This window comes from Poromitra crassiceps, assembly GCF_964638095.1.
Source record: "Poromitra crassiceps genome assembly, chromosome: 14".
In the NCBI taxonomy this organism is placed as follows: Eukaryota; Metazoa; Chordata; class Actinopteri; order Beryciformes; family Melamphaidae; genus Poromitra; species Poromitra crassiceps.
Window position 1 is genome coordinate 5385489 of NC_139633.1, and position 26849 is coordinate 5412337.

The 26849-nt window shown below is 44.7% G+C and overlaps 1 protein-coding gene across 1 annotated transcript in view; it reads right to left on the bottom strand.

Moving 5' to 3' along the window:
- Positions 1 to 3739: 3739 nt before the first annotated feature.
- mdga1 (MAM domain containing glycosylphosphatidylinositol anchor 1) overlaps positions 3740 to 26849 on the bottom strand; it is a gene marked incomplete at both ends in the record, with an annotated part of 213739 nt that continues 190629 nt past the window's right edge. The window contains one exon of the mRNA XM_083650343.1: positions 3740 to 4332. Coding sequence (XP_083506469.1) covers positions 3740 to 4332 — 593 coding nt within the window. The remainder of the gene's footprint in view (positions 4333 to 26849) is intronic.

Below are 26849 nucleotides of genomic sequence, written 5' to 3' on the forward strand. Positions count from 1 at the left end.
GAAATCCTTTATTCATCTCCTCAGAGTGACTGAATCATTCTGAACTGTGTCATATTCCATGATCACAACACTATTGTCAGGGTGCTCTGGCTCCGCCCCCTGCCATTTTTACAGTTTGTTCCTTCTAATTTTGGTGATTGAGGAACATTGGATTGCCTACACACACACACACACACACACACACACACACACACACACACACACACACACACATTAAATACACATCAGCTGCTTTCTCATTTCAGTTTTTGAATCAGCACTAGGGGAGCTCATAGCATGAATCAGACAAGACTAGACAACAGCTGCTCTACAGCGGTTAGTTGAGTCTACCTGATGTTTTTTTTTGGACTGATGACATTGAGATGATGTCTATACACCTGTTCTGTTTACTGCAGTCCATGCAGCTCAGTTGCCATGGTAATATCCAGATATTGAATATTAGTATATTATGGGAATATTCATGAAAAGGGTATGAAGATGCATTTAAAAAGCTTGTCTCAATCAGATATTAACCTAGAAATGGGTTTTATTTGTATAGATATTTTTTAAACAGAATACGGCATGCATGCCAACATAGTACAGGACAGGACATGTGAAAATGAAACCATCAATAGGGATATAATGTGACCTTTTGTTGGATATTCATCTCTTTTTGGGGTCATTTACTGCAGATCCTTCTCTTGAGACCCTGAAACATTTATTAGAACGTTCAACATTTGACTTTCAGATTCCTGCTGCCACTGTGGAAGCAGTTATGGAAACCACAGAAGAGCCATGTTGGATGAATAATGTAAAGGGGACGAGCACAAGGATGTATAAATGGTTCCTCGATACTCCAGGTGTCTAGAATAAAGTACATGATATCTCTGGCGGTTAAAGATCAAACAAATGGAATTCATTCTTCAAGCATAACAGACGGAACATTTTCTATAAGTAAGTTTCTCGCTCCTTTGAGAGCAACGCGCACACATGTTGAGGTGCTCCCAACCATACCCAACCTCCTGTGTATTCTGGATGGAGGAAAGGGTAGAGGGAAGGAAGTGAGGGAGGGAGGGGAGAGATGGTATGTGGAAGAATAAACAACCGACACATTAAATTAACAACGCTTAAATTAATTTGGTCGATCATATTTTTCAATGTCAGACATGATGGATGTGGGATGACCAATCTTCCAAATGTTAAATATCCCTGGTTCATAGGAGTTTGGGTTCAGCAAGCTAATATTTTGAAGCGTTTCCTGAAGATCACATAAAAAAACACATTTACACTTCAAAAGTCATGAAAGTGGTCCTTGTTTGTGAAGATGATCTTGTTGAACAAAGTTTGTTGTTTCATTACATTACGTTACATTACATTACGTCATTTGGCAGACGCTTTTATCCAAAGCGACTTACAATAACACACTTTTTGTCAGCAATAGAGCAATCAACTATGGAGCACAGTCTATGACAACTACAAATCCTGAAGGAACAGTGGTACGAGATTTAGTTTAGGATTTATTTTATTTTTTTAAAGAGAGAGAAAGAAAAGAGAGAAAGAAGTTAGATCAAGAAGGGCCCAGGTGGAGCCTGAAAAGGTGAGTCTTTAGTCTTTTCCGAAAGATCGGCAGTGATTCAGCAGTCCTGACCGAAGGTGGCAGCTCGTTCCACCATTGGGGTGCCAGGGAGGAGAAGAGTCGAGATCGGGATGAGCGACTTTTGAGCGCCCGTAGCGAAGGAGGAGCGAGGCGCCCTGCACTGGTAGAGGAGCGAAGGGAGCGGTGAGAGGTTTGGAACCTGACCATAGATTGCAGGTACAGGGGAGCTGACTGGTGTACTGCCCTGTAGGCCAGTACCAGTGTCTTGAATTTGATGCGAGCTGAGATGGGAAGCCAGTGGAGGTCACGGAAGAGGGGAGTGACATGAGAGAATTTGGGTTGGTTGAATACCAGACGGGCTGCAGCATTCTGAATGAGCTGAAGCGGTCGGATGTCGGTGGCAGGTAGGCCAGCCAGGAGCACGTTGCAGTAGTCCAGGTGAGGGACGATAAGTGACTGGACCAGGAGTTGAGTCGCTTCTCTTGTGAGGAAGGGACGGATTTTGCGGATGTTGTAGAGGGAGAACCTACAGGAGCGTGCTGTCGCAGCTATGTTGGCAGAGCAAGACAGCTGGTTGTCGAGGATCACCCCAAGGTTCTTAGCTGTTTGGGAGGGCAGTACAGTGGTGTTGTCGATGGAGATGGAGAGATCTGTGAGAGGACAGTCTTTCCCTGGGAGGAAGAGTAGCTCTGTCTTACCAAGGTTGAGCTTGAGGTGGTGGGCAGACATCCAGTCGCCAATGTCCTTGAGACATGCAGAGATGCGAGCCTCGATTTGAGTGTCGGAGGGGGGGAAGGAAAGGAAAAGTTGGGTGTCATCAGCATAGCAGTGATAAGAGAAGCCATGAGAAGAGATCACATAGGCAAGAGATCTGATATAGAGAAGAAAAAGTAAGGGGCCCAGGACTGAGCCCTGGGGGACACCAGTGGTAAGAGGGCAGGATCTGGAGACGGACCCTCTCCATAAGACCTGGTATGAGCGGTTCGAGAGATAGGAAGCAAACCAGGAGAGTGCAGAACCTGAAATGCCGAGGTCAGACAGAGTGGAAAGAAGGATTTGGTGATTGACTGTATCGAAGGCAGCAGACAGGTCAAGGAGGACAAGGACAGAGGAGAGGGATGAGGCCTTAGCAGTGTGAAGGGCCTCTGTAACAGCAAGAAGAGCTGTCTCAGTGGAGTGAGAAGCCTTGAAACCGGACTGCAGAGGGTCCAAGAGGTCATTCTGGGAGAGATAGAGAGAAAGTTGTTCGGACGCTGCTCGTTCAAGGGTTTTGGAAAGGAATGAGAGAAGAGAGACAGGTCTGTAGTTGTGAATAGCAGTAGGGTCAAGGGAGGGTTTCTTAAGCACAGGCTTGACTCTTGCAGCCTTTAGAGCAGGCGGAACAAGACCAGAGGACAGAGAGGAGTTTATGAAGGTAGTGAGGAAGGGAGATGTGTCAGGTGAGATGGTTTGGAGGAGAGAGGAAGGGATGGGATCGAGGGGGCAGTAAGTGGCTCGGTTCGAGCTGATGAGTTTAAGCACCTCATCGGGAGAGAGGGGGGAGAAGGAAGGAAATCCAGGGACAGCGGGCCGAGGAGCAGGATTGGAGTCGGGAGTGTTAGTGAGGGTGCCTGGAGGATGGAAGGAGGAGCTGATGTCAGCTCCTCCTTTCATAAAAAAGTTTCATAAACTTTTGGTAACCACAGACTTTATCTCGTGCATTTAACCGAAATCCCCGTACAACAATCCCAACCTTTTACACCTACAGTATGAACCAGGAAGTGCTTCTTCCAGACTCATTCCTGCAGTAACTCTACTGTCTGCATCACCCAACAGCACCTCTACTGTCTGCATCACCCAACAGCACCTCTACTGTCTGCATCACCCAACAGCACCTCTACTGTCTGCATCACCCAACAGCACCTCTACTGTCTGCATCACCCAACAGCACCTCTACTGTCTGCATCACCCAACAGCACCTCTACTGTCTGCATCATCATCACCCAACAGCACCTCTACTGTCTGCATCACCCAACAGCACCTCTACTGTCTGCATCATCATCACCCAACAGCACCTCTACTGTCTGCATCACCCAACAGCACCTCTACTGTCTGCATCACCCAACAGCAGCACCCTAATCAACACTGATCCAAAATGTTGCATGTCATCTGCATCTACATTGGCTACAGCGCTCCTGGTAAGGCAGCACTCCTGGTAAGGCAACGCTCCTGGTAAGGCAACGCTCCTGGTAAGGCAGCGCTCCTGGTAAGGCAACGCTCCTGGTAAGGCAGCACTCCTGGTAAGGCAGCGCTCCTGGTAAGGCAGCGCTCCTGGTAAGGCAGCGCTCCTGGTAAGGCAACGCTCCTGGTAAGGCAGCGCTCCTGGTAAGGCAACGCTCCTGGTAAGGCAACGCTCCTGGTAAGGCAGCGCTCCTGGTAAGGCAGCGCTCCTGGTAAGGCAACGCTCCTGGTAAGGCAGCACTCCTGGTAAGGCAACACTCCTGGTAAGGCAGCGCTCCTGGTAAGGCAACGCTCCTGGTAAGGCAGCACTCCTGGTAAGGCAGCACTCCTGGTAAGGCAATGCTCCTGGTAAGGCAACGCTCCTGGTAAGGCAGCACTCCTGGTAAGGCAACGCTCCTGGTAAGGCAGCACTCCTGGTAAGGCAGCGCTCCTGGTAAGGCAACGCTCCTGGTAAGGCAGCGCTCCTGGTAAGGCAACGCTCCTGGTAAAGCAGCGCTCCTGGTAAGGCAGCGCTCCTGGTAAGGCAGTGCTTATTTCTAAACAGGAAAAGAACAAAGAAACCCAGTTTAAATGTAAAATAGCCGCAAGCAGCAAATGTGTGAGGTCCAAGTATTTGATGAGCACTAAAAAGCCATGGTTACTACTGTGGCATTAAAGTGAATTGATTTATTCAGGGAGACTCAGTCACTGGGTAACAACGGATCATGTAAATAGGTCTCTTAGCTTGAATAAGAATAAGACCTTCAGTGGAGTAGATGGTCAGCAGCTGAGTCTGTGCATGTAAACATACATTGATTGTGGCTCTGCCTTCAGAAGTAGCAGGGATTTATTTCTCTGGGGCAAAACCAGCTTAGCCGTATCAATAATGAAGCCAGGCTAATCTTTCATTCACACAGGCGCTGCTGCGCTTCTGCTACAAGACGACTGGAGTCACAGGCTGCAGGAAAAGACTCCCACCTCCCCAGTGTCACAGACAACAGATGAACCCACATCACATCCTCACTGTGCGGCTCAGAGAACAAGAGGCGCATTAATTAGACGTCTATCTGTCCATCTCTCCATCACTCAATTAAGAGAGAGGGCAGAGGAGGGGGTGAGAAGGAGGGGGGGGGGGGGGTGACTGCCCTCCAGTCCTGATACAGTATTGTGCATATTGTCAGCAATAGAGCAATCAACTATGCAACACAGTCTATGACAACTACAACTTCTGTAAGGAATAGTGGTACAAGTTTAGTTAGGTTAGTTTAGATTTTTTTTTTTTTTTTTTTTAGAGAAAGAAGTTAGTTCAAGAAGGGCCCAGATGGAGCCTGAAAAGGTGAGTCTATCTCACACTAATGACACGACAACAGTCAATGGTTTCTCTCTCGCTCTCTCTGTGTGTCTCTCTCACTCTGTGTGTCTCTATCTGTGTGTCTCTCTGTGTCTCTCAGTATGTCTCTCTCTCTCTATATATATATTGACCAGATGTACAGCCTTTTAGTAGAAGAGGGAGGGGGAACAAGGACAGGGACGGAAGAGGGAGCACAATAAGGAACAAATGAAATGGCTAGTGTACTTAAGAGCAGAGTGGAACATGAGGAACTGCTGTGTGTGTGTGTGTCTGTGTCTGTGTGTGAGAGAGAGACAGAGAGAGAGAGAGAGTGCATGCCTCAGCTGGACCTTGCAAATGGTTCATTCTGAGCAGAGAAACATTTCTGTCTAGAGGTCAAAGGTTAAAAGAAAAAGAAGAAGAAGGTATCAGCAAAAAATAGATGAAGGCCTTGTCTGTGACACCTATCAGTTTCAAGTTATTTTTTGGTCCACGTGTACCAGAGGAGGTTTTTCCAGTGAGGCATAGGAGGATGGTCCTCCTCTATTAGATTGGGGATTTTATATAAAAAAAAATATTATAATTTTTTATTTTTATTTTTTATATTTTTCATTTTTCAATTTTTTTTTTATAATAAAATATCAATCAAATGTGTTTTTTCTTATGTGCAGACGCTCATTTTTCCATTCATTATATTCTTATATGCTTAAACAACAGTGACCTGAACTGATGGAAAGGAGAGCTCCATGCAGAGAGTCACTCTGGCCCTGGTCCCAGCCTTTAGTAGGCAGATAAAAAAACTTCGCCCTGTGGGTGTTTATTTATTTGGTCATTTATCTAATGAAAAATATGATTGGTTGAAAAACACTTGCAATTCACAGAAACCTGACAGAAACACGTGAGAGTGATGTGTTTTCCCACCAATCACATTGAGCTGGAGGTTCGCACGCCCTTACCCTGGTTAAACCAGGTGAAATCTAATTGGTTGTTGGTTGGATAGATGGCTGACAGTGATTGACATTCTGTATTGTCCAATGCTGAATAGCCTACGTCTGAAAATCGTGTTGAATCCGCAGCGCTCCATTGGAAATACAGGAAATGAAGACCTGACAGGCTAATAGATAGATTTACAGACAGTAGCACCTATATTTTCCCCTTTCTCTTTTCCTATTAACCTATCTTTTATATTATCAAGCAGTAAGTTAGCTCACAAGCCAGACAGTCGTTGCATTGTATTACGCGGAGTTTAGAGAGGGCAGCGTGGTTCACACGGAGGACAGAGGCTCACAAGCAAACACTGGGATAATTTAACCTCATCGGCTGCACTCGCACCGGCTACAGACTGCATGGATATTCAAGTAAGTCAATTCAGTTCGAGTTATCCGGGTCTTCTACTAAATTCGGCGTCCACCAAGCAGTGCTACTTTTTCGTATTATATTGTTTTATGCTGAATAGCCCGCCATTTGGCGATCTTAAACTCGCACATTTTTTAACTGAATTTGGCAGCGCGGAACCAGCGTGGAACGAAACAGCAATTTGCATAGCAAATTGCAACGAATCTTGTAGCCTATGTTGGACGTAGTGAAGTGTTTTTGATTGATTTGTTCATCCATCAAGCCTTTTACTGACAGACTAACTAACTAACTTAAGTTTGATGTTGCCTGCTGTAACAGTGTGGATCTATAAAGCGGTCTGTAGCCTAATAATTTAGAAGAAATAAGGAATCGATTGGGACGAAGCATGTCAACCTAGGATGTCGGGAAGGGGGGGGTAAATAACGCTCCAAAGTTGATGAATTGGAATGTAACTAACATGTTGATGCAGCAGCACTGTTGAGAGTGTGTCCCCCTGTACTGATAATGATGTTATCTATCACATCCGCTAACCTGTTGCTCGTTGAACAAGTCGGCATTTATCAGCTCAGCTGCACCGTCAAGCTAGACGTAAGGGGGAAGAGGACAGCAGAGAGAGAGAGAGAGAGAGAGAGAGAAAAATTGCCCACCCAGTGCCCAATTCGGTGTCTGTTCTTTTATTCCTGGTGGGAATCTTTTGCTTTGGATAAGGATTTCTCTGCTGACTGCATGGATTTCTTTTGTGCACAATCTAATGTGCTTTTCGCTTAGGTTACTGTAGGCTACATCACCTTCCAGACGGCTTCTAGAAGAAAAAAATGCTTTTAAATGAGCTGTTTGATAAAACTATTTATAAACCTTATTAATAAAAATGCTTATAAATGAGCCATTTAAATTAAATTAATTAATTTGACAAATGAAAGACTGATGCTGATTTGCAAAATGCAATTTAAAATGTGCATTTTTTAATCCATTTTCATATTCTTGCTTATTCGTTTTCATATTATTTGTCCTCCTTTGCATAATTCATTTCGCCTTTACTTTACCATTAGACAACTGTTTTACTTAAAGCACAATTATGCCACACTGTATACAGGTATGGCGCGCACACGGAAAAAAAAACGCCCACATTTTTTTGGGCAGTACTCACATTATAAGCTGCAGCAGTGATCCTTCTTTATCATCACCAGTAGTTTGAACACTGATATAAATAAGCTGATGAAGGAGACTAGTCAGTCCCTGACTCTAGCTAAACTCACTGGTAGAAATCTCACCTGTCTCACTCTTTATGTTGTGTTATTGTCAGTGTGAATACAGTGTGTAGAAATCAGAAGCTTAACTCACAACAGCTCATAGCTCAGTCAGCTGAGCGGCTGTGTCGCTGTCTCTGTCTGACAGGTAGACTGTTGGTTCGATTCCTGATGGAGGAGACATATTACAGCACTGCCCTGTCTTTAACATCACCAGCGTAGCGCCTCCTACAGGCAGATACACAGAGCGACACAGCGCCTCCTACAGATCCACTGAAATGGACACTGTGGACAGACTGCAAAGAGATCCAGACATGTCATATACTGAGTCTAGAGCAGTTTTTCAAAAAGTTATTTTTACGCCTAGCAGCAGCCAGGAGGAGCAACCAGAACAGTTACATAAAACATATTTCCGATGTCAGTAAAATTTCAGCTCTCTGTGGTTTTCTGTCTCATAACCCTCTGCTCATGTCTCTGCAGAGGTCAGGGGGGGAGAACATCCCCCCCCTTAGCTCCAGGCAGTGCCAGCGGAACGGGATTAGAACCCACAACCTCTGGCCCCGGTGTCACTGTGTGTATTATTCCTTCACACCACCAGCTGCCCTTCACACTCACAGCTCTTCTCCGGGCGCTCTTGTCTCTTCCCTCTGCCTGTCATTATTCAAAACTGACTGAGGCTCGAACCCACGACCGCAAAAGTGGCTGAGGTCTCAATATTGCCGGGCAGCAAGCCTACTCTCTGTGCCACCAAGTCAGACTGATTGAATGAGGTTTTCTCAGGGCTTTAAATGACTCTTTCCTCTGGCTGTCGACATTCAAAACTGACTGAGGCTCGAACCCACAACCTCAAAAGTCACTGTGGCTCAAACCCACAAGCACCAAACTGCTAAAGAGCAATCCAACTCTCTGAGCTAGTGGGCCATAGTGATTAAGACTAGACGATTAAAGTATAGTCTTTATGCATCTTAAAATATGTTTTGAACGGACCTTTTAAGTTGAATAGTATTTGAATTATATTAATATGACGTGAGTTTCTATTCGCCTTGCACAGAAAACCTTTTACTTTTATAAAAGGAAAAGGGGCTAGTGCCGCACTAGCTTCCTCCCCTGTTTCCAAGCTCACCAGCCACCACTGACGTGTACACTAACCTTGCAAGCCAGCTGGATTCTGGGGAGATCTTGATCAGCGTCAGGTTACATGTACATTGGCGAAGCTACTTTGAAAGCATAGCTTAGCAAGCCACCAACTACTTCACCATGGAAGTAGTTCAAACTACAGCAAAGCTACCCTGGGAGAAATGTAGTTTAGGAAACTACAAGCTACGCAGGAAAAAGTAGTTCAAACTCCTTTGTAAAATAAAGCATTAATTAAATTGACAATATAACATATGTGTGATATATGAAATAAAATATAATTGCCTACAAAAAAGTGCAATGCCAGCAAAAAAAGATATGCCTCTCAATTGAGTTTATTGACACCCAATACATTCAATGTTATATTTTTGTTATTGTAAACACATCTGGGTTCTTCTGGCTTTTTTATTTTTTATTTTTTTTCTGAGCCAGAGAAAAAAGTGAAAACTGCTGAGAAAACCAGTATTAGGAAGTCTGACCTGATGGCAAAGAGGGTTAACTTGCTGCCCCACACTGTTGAGGCCTCAATGTCTTTTGAGGTCGTGGGTTTGAGTCTCAGTCAGTTTAGCCAGAGGAAAGAGACAAAAGCGCCCAGAGATTAGCTATGTCCAAGTCCACCCTCTACGTAACTATTTCTAAATTGACTAAAAGCTAAAATATAGCCTTTTTCAGATTTTGACCTATAGCCAGGCACTTCAAAAGTCATACAGTGAGAAATACAGCATCAGTGGCAGTGCCTTTGTGGTTCACTGTCTATGTCAGCTGCCTCCAGAGGAAGAAGTTGTGTGTTCTCAGCTGGAATGTGTGCAGACTGAACTTTCATCTGTGTTTTTTTAGGCAGCAAAGTTATTCGTATTTGAATAAAAGTGTAAATAGGTGTAAAAATCTTCTTTTAGTTTTTATTACACTTCTAATTAATTTGAGGATATTAAAGCCAGCCACTAGGCATAAACAGCTGGTGATGAAGACAGGGCGGTGCTGTAATATGTCTCTTCCATCAGGAATCGAACCACCCACCTATCAGATAGCAACACAGACACAGGGACTCAGCCTGCTGAGCTATGAGCTGTTTAAAGTTCACATTCATACCTGATCAGTAGTCTGTTTACATGTTTCAGTCGCTCTGTGCTATGTCACACATTTGATTGCTTTGATTGGTTGAGGCATTTTGGACTGCGCCCGTTGGTAATGCATGCACCCTGAAAATCGAAATTAAACGGAGAGATTCCAGACCCATTCGCGTTTGCGAATTGTTCTGCCTGGCAATGTGAGGCTAGGGTCTGGCTGGGTCCATTACTAGAAATATAATTATTATAGTGATATAAAAACAAAACATGAACAGAAAAAAATGCAAATGAACTAAAAACATTTAAGCATAACCATCTCACTACTATAATAAGGTGAGGGGTTCCGCGCACGAGCTGTGCGAGCATGCGAAGCGTGCGAGGCACGCTAGAAAGGAGCGCGCGAAGCACGTGATATTTCTGGTAACTAATAAAATAATAATAATAAAATAGAGTCATGAGCAATAAAAGTTATGCAATATGTTTATGTTGCTCCTTTGTGAAACAGCCCAGTCATACTTAATACTCAAAAATCTCTCCAAGCCAGCCAATTAAGACTTCTCATTGAAGTCATCGCTGAATCTGTCTCAGACAGTGTCGTTACGATGTGCACCTTGAGGGCATCAGTGTGATAACAAGCAATAACAAAGGCATCTTTTTTTGTTCTTTCATGATTATTTATTTATACATTTCAGAGTCATATTTCAAATATATTTTTCCTCTAAAATAGTTCAGTACATGACAGAGAATATACAACACCCAGCACTCGCTACCAGCACTCCTCTTGTTGTATACAACACCAGCACTCGCTACCCTTCTCCTCTTCTTTTCTTCCCTTTAAAAGGTGCATTCCACATCTTTTCATTCCAACATGGATTAAGACATACACTGCACACGGCTGTGCAACCTGCCAGGCAGTACGCATACATGTAGATAACCACATACATGTATAATATACACGCATACAGTACTCTCACCTTGACCAATGCGCTGTTTCCCAAAAAAACGTCTTAATGCAAAGACCGTTCTTGTCTCGTTGACTAAAAAAGGGACAGATACGTACGAAAAATGCAGTTTGTAAGGATTTAGGTTTTGATCTCATACGTTGTAAGGTTTCAACAGATGGAGCTTCTACATGTAGGTGAAAGGTTTTGAACACTGCTCAGTCCCGTGGCAGCAGACACAGCATCCTGAGTCTTGGTCAGATATCAAAGAGTCCGGCTTGAAGCTCACAATTCTCTCTCTCTCCCAGAAGGATAATTGTGGACATGCAACGTGTGCGTCCACCAGAGGTTGATAGCAAGTAGCTATCGACACTTTTGGAAACAAACATCCAGCTGGGACAGGAGTTTTCCTAAAATCTTACGGCATTTTTACCTTCGTTTTGGGAAACCAGGGCAAGGATCACAGTGTTTTGTGGAAAGATCAGTCCAGTCTGTGAACCAAGTCTGTAATAATACCCTAATCATGTTTTGGGTAACATCATTATGGCAATGTTACCCTCGGAGAGTTACCAACAGTCATTGATTCTATTACATCTTATTGTCCATAAAATAAAATAAAAATAGTTTTTTTTTTCTTACCACGTGCTGCAATGTACTTCCTGCTGCCAGGAACATTTGTCTATCTACAACACCGCCACCTAGTTGCTCAGTGTCTTAGTAACATCCTTGATAGTGAAGGGAGAGATGGAACGTGGACAGATTAGACAGTTTAGTACAGCTGCACTATATACAGTCAATTCAGTGCTCAGATATGAAACTTAACAGTAACGTTATCAGTCCAGCTGTTATTCAATTGATTGATGGCAAGAAAATAATTTATGTTTGGTGTGTGTGTGTGTGTGTGTGTGTGAAAGAGAGAGAGAGAGAGAGAGACTATGGGGGAAAGCAGATATTTGTGAGTGCTCAACCGTGCTCACAGCAAGCGGAAACAAACAAGAGGCCAATGGTTTGGGAAGAGAGCGCTGACTCTGGCCCACAGCAGAGAATCCTAATTGAAACAGACAAATCTATTCAAATCAATATTTGTGAACGTCCCAGTCTAGTGCACTTCAGACACAAAGCACACGTGCGTGGGTGTTAACTATGCTCCTTACTTTCCCGTTTGTACGTTCAGATGTCCTTATTTTACTTTTTCTGCTTGTACTCTCTACTTTGTGAACCTTTCTGCAGTGTTTATAACGGATTTCCCGGGGGGAAAATAGCTCCAAATATCCCCAAATGTGTCGTCTTGTATTATTGAAACAAGTCATTAATCACGACCGCTAATCAAGCTAGCTAGTGATAAACACATTTCACTTCCTGTAGATACAGTCGGTCTGTGTGGGACCGCCCACAAAACGTTACTTCCCGTAGCGTTGTGTCAGTAGGGCCGCGGGCGAAAAACCAATAATATATCTCAATGATCTGACTGACTAGCAGAAGGTGCTGTGGCTCTACAAGAAGTCCCTGGGGCACCAGCCATCCCCTGCGTGCCTGGGCTAGCAGCTAAATGCTAACTGTACAACCTGGGGAAAAAGGTGAGGATTTCCCCCTACGCTGACCCATTGACCACGCATCTATGACGAGACACCGCCTGAATGTATACACATACTTCACACTAAAAGCGTCCCGTTAGTTTTTCAGCGGAAAGCTTTTAATATGAAGGAGCTGCAACAGGAAATGAGTTATATCCAGGCAACTTGGCATGCTCCGGAGAGGAGCCTCATCTGGCTCATTTCCATAACCATATGCATAATGCTATGCATAGTACGGCTCGACTCAACTCGACTTTACTCGTCTCGCCCTGAAGTAGTGTCTGCTTCTGCGGCTTTCTCTCTCTCAAAACAATTGAAAACAACGGTCATGTTAAGGCTGAGCAAGGAGATTTTATTTCACCAGAGCTGAAGGCAGCAAGACAAAAAGACTGCTGCAAATAACAGGAGAGTTTGGGAAATAACGTTACACACAAGAGACGGTAAGCGCCACTAAACTGGTATCCAGAGACACAGTAAACTGCTGATTCTGCCTGACCAAATCAGTCATCTGCAGTGTTTTCACGTCACCGTATGGTACCGGGTCCACAGCCCTGGAACCTCGACAGAGGTGGTACTAGAAAAAGTACGACTCAAGCCGGGTTGTCCCGGTTTTTGACCGGTGGAAAGCGTGCTGAGCCGGGCGGAGCCGCGCCAATACCAGCGGTGGAAATGGGCCAAAAGTTGGTGCAGGGCACAGTGGGGGAATGATAGAGGCGCTATTTTCCCTATAAGAAGTCAGTGTACTATCAAAAAAGTATTGGGGCTTTAACACTTGCACTGAGCACTGAACTACCTTCTCCCAAGAAAAGTTTCAGGAAACGTGTTGCCTTGTAAGGCAATAGGGCAAATTATTTAATTTTGATTCCCCTGAATTCAATGAATTCATGCTACTTTCTTTTTACAGAAATGACTGGAACTGTGACAGACACATACTTGCATACAACCCATAATAACCATGTGAGTGTTACTGTTGTGCTGAATGATTTCATGTTAATGTGCGTGGATGACCAATGCATGATTATTGTGAATTATACACATGTACTGCAGTACATCCTTGCACTATCCAAAATAAATCAATCAAAATGTGACATTGAATATTCAAAAGGTTATATCTTATTTATCAGTTCAATTTAGAGTATGGCTCTCTTGTGATTTACAGTATGTATCATGTTGTATTATAATGTCAGTGGATGGACAAAAAAAAGGTTTTATTCTGTGAATTGAACCCCTGATGGAAACTAAACAAAAGCCAACAAATCAACAAAGTTCAGGTCATTTCAAACATAAATCCCAGAGGTAGACAGTTTAATATCCTGCTATATTCTGTTGGGTTTGTCTTCGTTTAAATTAATTTTGGAGTTCACGTTCGTCTTCTCTATTTGTGGTTTGTAGTTATTTGGACAATCAGTATGTTCTGTTGCAAGATATCTCAATCCCTGAAAATAATAAAGCATTTTTTTTGGCATGATTGACTGACTAGTCAAATGATTTTTGTTGACTGCAATGACCTAGTTAAAAAAATGTTTTGATGGACCTTCCCTTACAGTCAAATGTGGCATCCATTACGTTCATGACATGGTGCTTGCAGGGATGTCACTTCCTACCCATCACATCTTAACTGACAGTTGTGCTACACATTGTCACTGTGCTATACAGTACAGTACAGTAATGATTAAAATGTTAAAGACATGTTTCATTCATTTTCTACCAAGTCATGTGACCCGGGACAGATATCGATTGACAAAAGTTAGCTTTTGATCTGCTTGAGTTTTATTGTATTTTTATTGTATTTTTTTGTATTGCCACACCTTATTTTGAAAAGAAGAAAGAAGAAATGCATGACAGAATTCAGAAAAAAATTCACAGAAACAATAACTTCTTTGGTGTTTTACTTATCTCACTTGGAGTAAAATGTATGTTTTAGCGCTTGATTTTAATGTATAGCCTACTGTATACATATATATCTGTCCTAGTTCAGACATGACCAAAATGCAATCTTGTTACACTTACAACTTACGTGGTTAAATACTAAATACAGTTAAATGGTAATTACTAAAGCATTATGGTCCTTCTTTGTTGCCATATACATCTGTAATAAAAAGAACTGCATAGAGCAACAAGTGAAGTTTAAACCAGGGCAGAAAATATTTGAAAAAGCATGAGGAGTGCTTGATTTACATTTTGTGTGCAAACTTTAGCCGCGTTCGGAATTGTTCATTCATTCACTATTCCCCATAATAGTGTTGATCATAATAGTGAATTATATGGGGAACGATCAAATGAGTTTCGGACACTACAAGATGCGGCGGGTATTCGTGTGATGCAAGCAATCCGCGCCCAGTATCACGTAATGGCACTTACTGGGCTTTACAAAAACGTACACAAGCTAGGCTACTAACGTGTTCGATACAGAAAAGGCAGCTAACTACTTACATTTTATAAAATAAATTAGCGCTGGCAGCCCTTACTTCTCCTGCTCACGCCATCTTGCTTAAAAACCTTCTTCTTCTCCTTCGTTAAAGACGGCCGCATTGCATTGTGGTATACTGGTGAAAATGTAGGGTACATTCGCTATTCACTAGAAATCGCCGTGCATTGTAGGTATTTTATAGTGGACTAAATAGCGAAACAAATTAACTGTTGAGATTGAGAATTCGGAAACACACAAAAATGGCGGCAGTCCACTATTTATGTCATAGGGACAGATTCTGAACAGGGCTAATGTTTCCCATTTGGAGGCTCATGAAGAATGGGAAGTTAAAACAAGCTCTCCTTGTGGCTCAAAATATGTTTTTGTGTGGCAGTCCTGATGCTTGATGAGATGAAACAAACAACTTCAGGGGTAGACAAATAAAACACCAACCACCTTCCAATCAGGCCACAGAGCCACTGACCTTAATACCAGAAGGTAAAAAGTGATGTTTATCATCTTCAGATGTTTTATTAGTTGGTAAATGGCAGTACCACTACTAATATATTGGCATGGGTTGGGCAAATTCTATTTGCAAATACTTTCTAATTGTTTGATTTTATTATCCTTAGGTGGGTGGGATGTCTACCCCTTTAGACAAACTGTCAATTTGGTTAAGCAAAAGTCACGGACCTCAAAAGTGAAGATGTCCATAGCATTCTGTGTGTAGCTTTGCAATGGTCACTTGTGTAACACGTCAAAATGCAATGATAACAATCGTAGCATTTTCCCTGTTACCACTACCATTGAAATATGGGGCAATATGCGGAAATAATTGGACAATTAGCATCATAAAATACCATGCACATTTACTGTAGAAACATATGTGCAGCATTCCTGACCTGTAGTTTCTGCTATAGCCCTGGTTTAGGCGGTGACACACACATTTCACTTTTAGCCAAGTGGATATGATTAGGAAGGAAATTAATTCAACACGTATGCCAACAAATAACTGAAAAGTAAAATAAATAAATAAACAAAAAAAAATTAACTTGCATTTTGGGAAACATTTAAAAAGAGAGAAGATATTTCAAGCTCAACGACTTGACTATTTTATTAATGAGCTAAATTAACAAACGAGCATGTCACTTCCAAATCACTTCCAAATTTGTAGATACAAGGTAAACTGCCATCAAACCACAATCATCGTCAGACCAAAGTAGGCCTACAGTAGGCCATGCATGATATATGTAGAATGAGAAAGAGAAAGCCAAATGTTTTCCATGGCCATTTTTTTCTTTCTTGAGATTTTGCTTCAGTTTCAAATTTGTTCTTTTGCTAATTGGATAATAGGCCTACCGTTTGTGCCATTTCATGGATTTATCCAAAATGCCCCTACAGGCTCTTGTGGGAATTGAAAGCTGGCAGTTAATACCATGCTCTACCCATGGAGCTGCACAGAACCATCAGTACCAGATTATGAGGGCCAGTCAAAGAGGCACACACAGTATCATTTCTGTATGCTATTATGATACATGACAAAAACAATGAATGCAGTGATCAACTCAATGAGACATGCCACAGGTGCAGGTGCAAGAAAGGACTGACGCGCACAAATAACTGCACAGTCAGCACAGTGGAGCAGATCAGCCCCGTTACTGGACTGGTTCCATTGGTGACTACGGAGAGGAAGCATGATGCAGCAAAATGCAAAAATACCATGAATGTTACAGTTTGTCCAACGGATGCAGCTGTAACTGTGGAACTGTATGGATTGTAAAAAACACGAGTTATTACAATCCAATGCTTCTGAATGGTGAGAGAATGGACCGTGTGGTGTGTTTATTGTACGAGATGATTTGTCTGGTTCTCTGCAGGCTGAACTACTATCTAGATGAATTGCTACTATGGTGTCATAACCTATATAGATATGTAGATAGGAATGAGTATTTCTTAACTTTAACACAATCATATCTAGGTGATTATGAAACATGTTTGCACTGTATAGACATTCAACCTTACTTAATCAATGATAGAGAATCTGATGTGCAATCTGTACTGCAAACCCAACAGACACCGACAACGTTTCCATCCCCACAATTGGACCTTCCTGAATGGACTTTCACAAGTAAGCGTATGGGTAACCCATACATGACATTCAACAGTGGGCACCTGTGGAGAAGGTTTCCCCTCTCTGATAACAGAACCAACAGAACCCACTCCAGACCCCATTCCCACATTCCAGACCTCGACTTCTATTTGAGTTCTTGCCTCATTATCTTTCCTCTCCGTAACCGCTCCTCATTAGTGAGATCTCCAGCCCTCCTGGTGTGGTTTGTGATTGCAGACATCCGCGTCGCTCGCACTGTGCACTGTGTCCAGCAGGAGGAGTTCATGGCAAGGGAGCAGACGTGTGAAAGGTGAGGCCACACCCCCAGCATCCCTTGTTCTCCTTCCATAATATGAGAGTCTCATTCACAGTATTTGAGCTAGAAGGTTGGTTAGATGAAAGGCGGCAGCAAGGACAACTGTGTGTGTGTGTGTGCGTGTGCGTGTGTGTGTGCGTGCGTGTCCATTTGCACTATGCATGTGTGTGTATGTGAGAAGAAAAGTTGAGGTTTCTGTCCAGGTTTCTATCCAGGTGGCTTGGGTCATCCTTGCACAGCCCTCCAGGTGCTCATTTCAGCTTTTGGATCACAAATCATCTTGCCTCCTTCTCATAAATATTAACATAATACTTTATTACCGTTGCCCTTTGACCCTTATAACGCCAAAAACTAAACGGGAAGGGGGAGGCAAAAGATCAAAAACATTGAATAGGTTTGACAAACCGCAACATCACATAATAAGTATAATAAAACCCGAAGGAACAGCAGAGGTTGTATAAACGTTGTGCTTCTTTAGTTTCACTTTGTAGAGTCCTCCACTGTCCTACTTGTGTTTTAGTTCAAACTTTTGTTATATTTAATATATATATATATATATATAGGTAAATGTACACGTACAATCCACGATGAGGTTCGTCTCTTGTGGCAAGCAGAGAGCAAGCAGAGAGGCTACCAGGAGCCCCCCTCCTTTTTCCTCTGTCTCTGAGTAATCCTTTCTTCGCCGTTCACGTTGCTGTGTTTCATTCATTCATCAGCCTCTTCATCTGTCTCTCTCTGACGTTCACTCATTCATCAGCCTCTTCATCTGTCTCTCTCTGACGTTCGGCGGCTCCCGACGCCCCCCGGAGGTCGGGACGGAAAGGGGGCGGCTTTCTTTGAAAAGGAAGGACTTTTTCTCCTTTCTCTTTCTCTTCCCTCTCTCGCTCTTTTTCTTCTGGAATCCCTGATCCCTCGTTTCATTCCCTCAGGTCCTTTGTCATCTTTGGTAGAGTGTCCGACACTTTGGTGTGTCTGGGGAGCGGGGGGGAAGGTCTACGGGGAGGGCGTTTGGAGGGGATGGAGATACATGGGGGTGGGGGTGGGGGTGGGGGGGTGGGGGTCACCTATCGAGGGTGAAGGTTGATGAACGAAGAGGAAAGGGTGACAGGTTACAAGAGGAAGAGGATAAGAGTGAATCTAATTGGCTGGACAGAGCGACAAAATAGAGAGAGGGAAGTTCAACTGTCAAAGATCATAAAGTATGTTAACCTCAGATATGAGCGTCGGTCGGTTATAAGAGGTTTCGAGGATGGGGAAAGCGACAGGCGGGGAAACAGACAAGGCTCGGTGATGTGAAGTATGCTAGGGAGACGATGCGTGGAGAGAGGGATGGATGGAAGGAGAGGGAGCGGAGGAGAGAGGCTGAGAGGAGGAGAGAGGAGAGGAGGAGAGGAGAGGAGAGGAGAGGAGAGGAGAGGAGGGGAGAGGAGAGGAGAAGAGAGGAGAGGAGAGGAGAGGAGAGGAGGGGAGAGGAGAGGAGAGGAGGGGAGGGGAGAGGAGAGGAGAGGAGAAGACGAGTGCGAGTCGGGGCAGTGTCTGTCGGGGCAGACAGGCGTCGTCGTGGGGCAAAGTGCTCATCATCTGTAGAGCAGCAGCAGGGGGCAGCAGAGGGCGACGATCAGCCAGCTGGCCAATGAGAGCGGGCGGGGTGTTGCCGATCCACCGATCAGAACTATGGACATGAAAGAGGGGTTGGAGGAGAAAATAGAAATGTCACAGTGATGAAAAGAGCAAAAAAAAAAAATAGAATAGAAAATTGTCAGACAGTGTTTCAACAGCAATCGTGCTATTCGTTATACTCGTTATAACAGACACGTCCTTTGGATGATGGAGCACGGCGGTTTCTCGCTCTCGGCTGGTTGCGCTTTGTAACACTCTGCCTGTAATTGCAGCCATGCTGAGTAATCCTGAGGGGGTTTCACACTGTACTCAGCACATCTCAGCCTGCCAGCAAAATATATATAGGGCTTTTTATCACTTGTTATAGTGACTTTTCACACATAGATACACTGTGTTGTTAAATGGCCTAGCCATTGGCGCTGTCAAGAGGCGAGCTGCCTATGTGTGTGTAGCCTGATATCACACTGAAGTGTCAACTCGTTACACCCCATTTATATCTTCTAGTCTGACATTGCCCCCTGTCTAACCCATTACCATCCCCCAGGGGAATTCCATTTTCCCCTAACCAATCACGAGAGACCAATGTCTCCGCCTGAATCTACGTTAGTTCATCCAGTCGGGAGAACGCCAAAAAGAAACCGTCCCTTTTGAACACGTGCCTTCAAAGCAGCGTGCTGTTGGGATTTCAAAGTGGCACTTTGAAAAGCTTTCAAACAATCTCGTCCACCATTGTTGTTAGTCCTCGGGACACTTGACACACGGCTAGCGCCGCCCATTGTGCCGTTAATGGATGCTGATTGGCTAACCGTTAGAAGAAGAAGAACTGGACGGACAAACCCGTCTTTATTTGTCACACGACAACAACCCCACAACACACGCATGCGGCCAGCCACACACACACACACACACACACACACACACACACACACACACTCATGCCGATGGTGGCCGGGTGAAATATAGTCTCTGCATTTATCTCATCCAGGCTTGTCCTTCCTCCAGGGGGCAGACAGGAGCAGTGGGTAGCGTTCTTAGTGTACAGCGGCCGGGGGACCATCTTCAAACATTGTAGTCACTGGTCAGATGAAGATCTTCTGCATGTTTTTAGTGGGGGTTCATACTGATGTTGTAATGGAGGAACTCCAGGGGAGCACGGGGAGAACATGCAAACTCCACACAGAAAGGCCCTTTTGACAAAATAGCCCATCTGGGCAGTAGGCACTGAAGACATGGGGGCTGACACATCCTCAGCACCCACAGCGTCCCAGGCGGGAATTGAACCCAGGACCTTCTAGCTATGAGGTGACTAGCAGTGGTCAATGGACCAGTCGTTATTTTGAGGAAATCGGTGTTGCATGTCACAATGTCAGACCAGAAGCAGCTAAAACTCAACTCGGTGGAGTGGGTGGATTCGAAACTCTGGACCCAGGCAACTAACTACAGTATGTGTGAGTAGGGCTGGGTATCGTTCAAAATTTTTCGATATCGATACCGTTTCGATACTTGGATTTCGATACCGGTTCCTGAACGATACTTTTTTCGATACCAATTTTTTGAAAAATCCATTTTAACAAAAATAAAACAGCATTACACATTGAAATTATTTTACAAATCTTTAGTTTTCCCCCCATCTTAAGTTTTACAGCAGAAAAAAATAAAACCTACTGTATTTAACATAACTTTAAGTTCTCTAAACGTATTGCCGTCCCTACAAAAAATATTGGAAGTACTACAAAGGAAAGAAATGTAAAACAAATAAATCAGTGGAATAGTTTTCAGTGCAAAACAGAGAGTTGCAAATCAGGGTTTAATGCTCACTGATGCAACAGAACTCTATTCTTGTCCAAACTGATGAGATGGATCCACTTCATGCATGGAAGACTAGTTGAGCATTGACTAGCCTATCAATATAGCCAATGGCACAAAGTGAATCCCATTTATATTCAACAAACTATCATGACATCAGCGTTTGTTAACGAGTTGCTAAAAATACATAATGGGCGATAACGTTTGCACATAACGTTAACGCTAATTAATTAAACATTAACGCTAGTGTTGCAGATCAGTGTTTAATGCTCACTGCTGCAACAGAACGTCATTCTTGTCAAATCTGATGAGACAGCTCCACTTCACGCATTCACTGACTAGCCAATCAATATAAATGAATTGCATTTACATTCAACAAACTATCATGACATCAGCGTTTGTTAACGAGTTGCTAAAAATACACAATGCCCGCTTGCGCATAACGTTACGGCGGCAATTAATTAAACGATCTGCTAGCTACAACTCACAGCCAGATGCATGGATTTGTCAGACTGAGGGATCTGATAACCGCTAACTTGCGGTAAGCTGACCCACCTCTCAATTATTTCTCTTATCTGTGGAAACCAGTCCGTGTTGTTTCTGTTTCTTTTCCTGCTTTTCATCATCTTCGCCATATGGTACTCCAGGATAGGAGTAGCTTGAGTGGCTAACTTCTTGTATACTATATCCGCACCGCACGCCTGGCTCACAGTCACAACAAACACACCGGCTAAAGTGGGCGTAACGTTTCCTGCATGCCTCTACATGACAGCCAATCACCAGCCGTATTAGAGCGCGGCGTGCAAGCATGTCGCATGCTTATAGGCTCAATGACGCTGTTTTGTTTTGGTATCGAAAATTGGTATCGATTGACAAGGGAGGCTTCGATACCCCTTAGTATCGATGTTTCCATTTCGGTGCCAAGTAAGTATCGAAACTCGATACCCAGCCCTATGTGTGAGTATCAGGATTCAAAAGCCAAAGTTTTTACATTATAATTAATTGTGTAATTGGACAATGTTGCCATCATCATCATCATCATCATCATCATCATCATCATCATGAATGAATGAATGTTTATTTCGAAACATTAACATAAAAGACAATATAAAAAAATAATAAGTATAATAATAATACACATTACATTAAAAACATTTTAAAACAAAAAAAGGAAAAAACAATAATGTACAATATTAATCATAATTGCAATAAAAATAACAGTATTTGTTCGAAAAGGAGTAGGAATGAAGCCTCTGCTTATCTGGTATAACGGGTATAAAAAGGCTTTTGTCCATAATCACAATCAAAATGCCCTGAAAACATATTTTAGAGCAATAAAAGAAGAAAACACATCTCATACTTTTGAATGTATACATACTATATGTATACTCATTAGGTGGAATGTATAAGCCATAGCATTTATCTGGAATCAGAACATAGCCTTTGTCTCATTGCAGTTGCATGTGAAGCAGCCATCCATAACATGAGCCAAAGGCTAAGTTGATTGTGTGCTGCTATACATGTATATTTATATTGCCCTCAGGCTATCTTTGAGCCTGGGGCTGAGTGCATAGCCATCTCCCCAATATCAAAAAGCCCGGGCATGGTAGAGACTTTAGAGCTTTCTTCCCTGTAAGAAGGAGCATCAGAGAGCCGCCCCGCTCCTCCAAGCCATGTTAGTGTGGTTGCAGGGGGGGGATCTGTGTTTTATCATTCAGAGAGAATAGAGGGAGATACCATGTGGGGGAGTGGAGAGAGGGAGAGACCATGTGGGGGAGTGGAGAGAGGGAGAGACCATGTGGGGGAGTGGAGAGAGGGAGAGACCATGTGGGGGAGTGGAGAGAGGGAGAGACCATGTGGGGGAGTGGAGAGAGGGAGAGACCGTGTGGGGGAGTGGAGAGAGGGAGAGACCATGTGGGGAAGTGGAGAGAGGGAGAGACCATGTGGGGAAGTGGAGAGAGGGAGAGACCGTGTGGGGAAGTGGAGAGAGGGAGAGACCGTGTGGGGAAGTGGAGAGAGGGAGAGACCGTGTGGGGGAGTGGAGAGAGGGAGAGACCGTGTGGGGGAGTGGAGAGAGGGAGAGACCATGTGGGGGAGTGGAGAGAGGGAGAGACCATGTGGGGGAGTGGAGAGAGGGAGAGACCATGTGGGGGAGTGGAGAGAGGGAGAGACCATGTGGGGGAGTGGAGAGAGGGAGAGACCGTGTGGAGGAGTGGAGAGAGGGAGAGACCGTGTGGGGGAGTGGAGAGAGGGAGAGACCATGTGGGGGAGTGGAGAGAGGGAGAGACCGTGTGGAGGAGTGGAGAGAGGGAGAGACCATGTGGGGGAGTGGAGAGAGGGAGAGACCATGTGGGGGAGTGGAGAGAGGGAGAGACCATGTGGGGGAGTGGAGAGAGGGAGAGACCATGTGGGGGAGTGGAGAGAGGGAGAGACCGTGTGGAGGAGTGGAGAGAGGGAGAGACCATGTGGGGGAGTGGAGAGAGGGAGAGACCATGTGGGGGAGTGGAGAGAGGGAGAGACCATGTGGGGGAGTGGAGAGAGGGAGAGACCATGTGGGGGAGTGGAGAGAGGGAGAGACCGTGTGGGGGAGTGGAGAGAGGGAGAGACCATGTGGGGGAGTGGAGAGAGGGAGAGACCGTGTGGAGGAGTGGAGAGAGGGAGAGACCATGTGGGGGAGTGGAGAGAGGGAGAGACCATGTGGGGGAGTGGAGAGAGGGAGAGACCATGTGGGGGAGTGGAGAGAGGGAGAGACCATGTGGGGGAGTGGAGAGAGGGAGAGACCGTGTGGAGGAGTGGAGAGAGGGAGAGACCATGTGGGGGAGTGGAGAGAGGGAGAGACCATGTGGGGGAGTGGAGAGAGGGAGAGACCATGTGGGGGAGTGGAGAGAGGGAGAGACCGTGTGGAGGAGTGGAGAGAGGGAGAGACCGTGTGGGGGAGTGGAGAGAGGGAGAGACCATGTGGGGGAGTGGAGAGAGGGAGAGACCATGTGGGGGAGTGGAGAGAGGGAGAGACCGTGTGGAGGAGTGGAGAGAGGGAGAGACCGTGTGGGGAAGTGGAGAGAGGGAGAGACCGTGTGGGGAAGTGGAGAGAGGGAGAGACCATGTGGGGGAGTGGAGAGAGGGAGAGACCATGTGGGGGAGTGGAGAGAGGGAGAGACCATGTGGGGGAGTGGAGAGAGGGAGAGACCATGTGGGGGAGTGGAGAGAGGGAGAGACCGTGTGGAGGAGTGGAGAGAGGGAGAGACCGTGTGGAGGAGTGGAGAGAGGGAGAGACCATGTGAGGGAGTGGAGAGAGGGAGAGACTGTGTGGGGGAGTGGAGAGAGGGAGAGACCATGTGGGGGAGTGGAGAGAGGGAGAGACCGTGTGGGGGAGTGGAGAGAGGGAGAGACTGTGTGGGGGAGTGGAGAGAGGGAGAGACCGTGTGGAGGAGTGGAGAGAGGGAGAGACTGTGTGGGGGAGTGGAGAGAGGGAGAGACCATGTGGGGGAGTGGAGAGAGGGAGAGACCGTGTGGGGGAGTGGAGAGAGGGAGAGACTGTGTGGGGGAGTGGAGAGAGGGAGAGACCATGTGGGGGAGTGGAGAGAGGGAGAGACCGTGTGGGGGAGTGGAGAGAGGGAGAGACCGTGTGGGGGAGTGGAGAGAGGGAGAGACCATGTGGGCGAGTGGAGAGAGGGAGAGACCATGTGGGGGAGTGGAGAGAGGGAGAGACCGTGTGGAGGAGTGGAGAGAGGGAGAGACCGTGTGGAGGAGTGGAGAGAGGGAGAGACCATGTGGGGGAGTGGAGAGAGGGAGAGACCGTGTGGAGGAGTGGAGAGAGGGAGAGACCGTGTGGGGGAGTGGAGAGAGGGAGAGACCGTGTGGGGGAGTGGAGAGAGGGAGAGACCGTGTGGAGGAGTGGAGAGAGGGAGAGACCATGTGGAGGAGTGGAGAGAGGGAGAGACCATGTGGGGGAGTGGAGAGAGGGAGAGACCATGTGGGCGAGTGGAGAGAGGGAGAGACCGTGTGGGGGAGTGGAGAGAGGGAGAGACCATGTGGGCGAGTGGAGAGAGGGAGAGACCGTGTGGGGGAGTGGAGAGAGGGAGAGACCATGTGAGGGAGTGGAGAGAGGGAGAGACCATGTGGGGGAGTGGAGAGAGGGAGAGACCGTGTGGGGGAGTGGAGAGAGGGAGAGACCATGTGGGGGAGTGGAGAGAGGGAGAGACCATGTGGGGGAGTGGAGAGAGGGAGAGACCATGTGGGGGAGTGGAGAGAGGGAGAGACGTATAAGGTTGTAAAAGGGTTGTGGGGAACAGGAAGACAAAGAGAAAGGTGTCGAGGGAGAAGAGAATAGAAATAGCAACAAGAGAGACAGTGAGGAAGGAGTGAAGGAGTGAATGAGAGAGGGAGATTCCCACACATTGTCAGATTTCCATTAGAAACGGCAGTTACAACTGATGTCATCATCGCTGAGATGTAAAAAAAAAAAAAAAAAATCTCTCTGCATGATCTTTCTGCAATAAATTGTTAATGCAGCGAGGTATATCTTGGTATGTTGTGGAATTGAACCATTTGGTTTCAAATGTGATTCCACTGCTAACTGTGTACACAAGCAAGATAGCTTAATGCCTAGTTTACTATCTCAACGATTTTACACAGGATTTCCAGTTGGGGTCATTCTGTCTTTGTTGACTCTAGTCTGCAGTTGTTGTGCCAGTCGGCAGCAAAATCTGTTAGTGTAAACTGGGTACAGATTTCTAGTGTGTTAGTGTAAACTGGGTACAGATTTCTAGTCTGTTAGTGTAAACTGGGTACAGATTTCTAGTCTGTTAGTGTAAACTGGGTACAGATTTCTAGTGTGTTAGTGTAAACTGGGTACAGATTTCTAGTCTGTTAGTGTAAACTGGGTACAGATTTCTAGTCTGTTAGTGTAAACTGGGTACAGATTTCTAATCTGTTAGTGTAAACTGGGTACAGATTTCTAGTCTGTTAGTGTAAACTGGGTACAGATTTCTAGTGTGTTAGTGTAAACTGGGTACAGATTTCTAGTCTGTTAGTGTAAACTGGGTACAGATTTCTAGTGTGTTAGTGTAAACTGGGTACAGATTTCTAGTCTGTTAGTGTAAACTGGGTACAGATTTCTAGTCTGTTAGTGTAAACTGGGTACAGATTTCTAGTCTGTTAGTGTAAACTGGGTACAGATTTCTAGTGTGTTAGTGTAAACTGGGTACAGATTTCTAATCTGTTAGTGTAAACTGGGTACAGATTTCTAGTCTGTTAGTGTAAACTGGGTACAGATTTCTAGTCTGTTAGTGTAAACTGGGTACAGATTTCTAGTCTGTTAGTGTAAACTGGGTACAGATTTCTAGTGTGTTAGTGTAAACTGGGTACAGATTTCTAGTCTGTTAGTGTAAACTGGGTACAGATTTCTAGTGTGTTAGTGTAAACTGGGTACAGATTTCTAGTCTGTTAGTGTAAACTGGGTACAGATTTCTAGTCTGTTAGTGTAAACTGGGTACAGATTTCTAGTCTGTTAGTGTAAACTGGGTACAGATTTCTAGTGTGTTAGTGTAAACTGGGTACAGATTTCTAGTCTGTTAGTGTAAACTGGGTACAGATTTCTAGTCTGTTAGTGTAAACTGGGTACAGATTTCTAGTCTGTTAGTGTAAACTGGGTACAGATTTCTAGTGTGTTAGTGTAAACTGGGTACAGATTTCTAATCTGTTAGTGTAAACTGGGTACAGATTTCTAGTCTGTTAGTGTAAACTGGGTACAGATTTCTAGTCTGTTAGTGTAAACTGGGTACAGATTTCTAGTCTGTTAGTGTAAACTGGGTACAGATTTCTAATCTGTTAGTGTAAACGGTACAGATTTCTAATCTGTTAGTGTAAACTGGGTACAGATTTCTAGTCTGTTAGTGTAAACTGGGTACAGATTTCTAATCTGTTAGTGTAAACTGGGTACAGATTTCTAGTCTGTTAGTGTAAACTGGGTACAGATTTCTAGTCTGTTAGTGTAAACTGGGTACAGATTTCTAGTCTGTTAGTGTAAACTGGGTACAGATTTCTAGTCTGTTAGTGTAAACTGGGTACAGATTTCTAATCTGTTAGTGTAAACGGTACAGATTTCTAGTCTGTTAGTGTAAACTGCAGACAGATGTCTAGTCTGTTAGTGTAAACTGGGTAC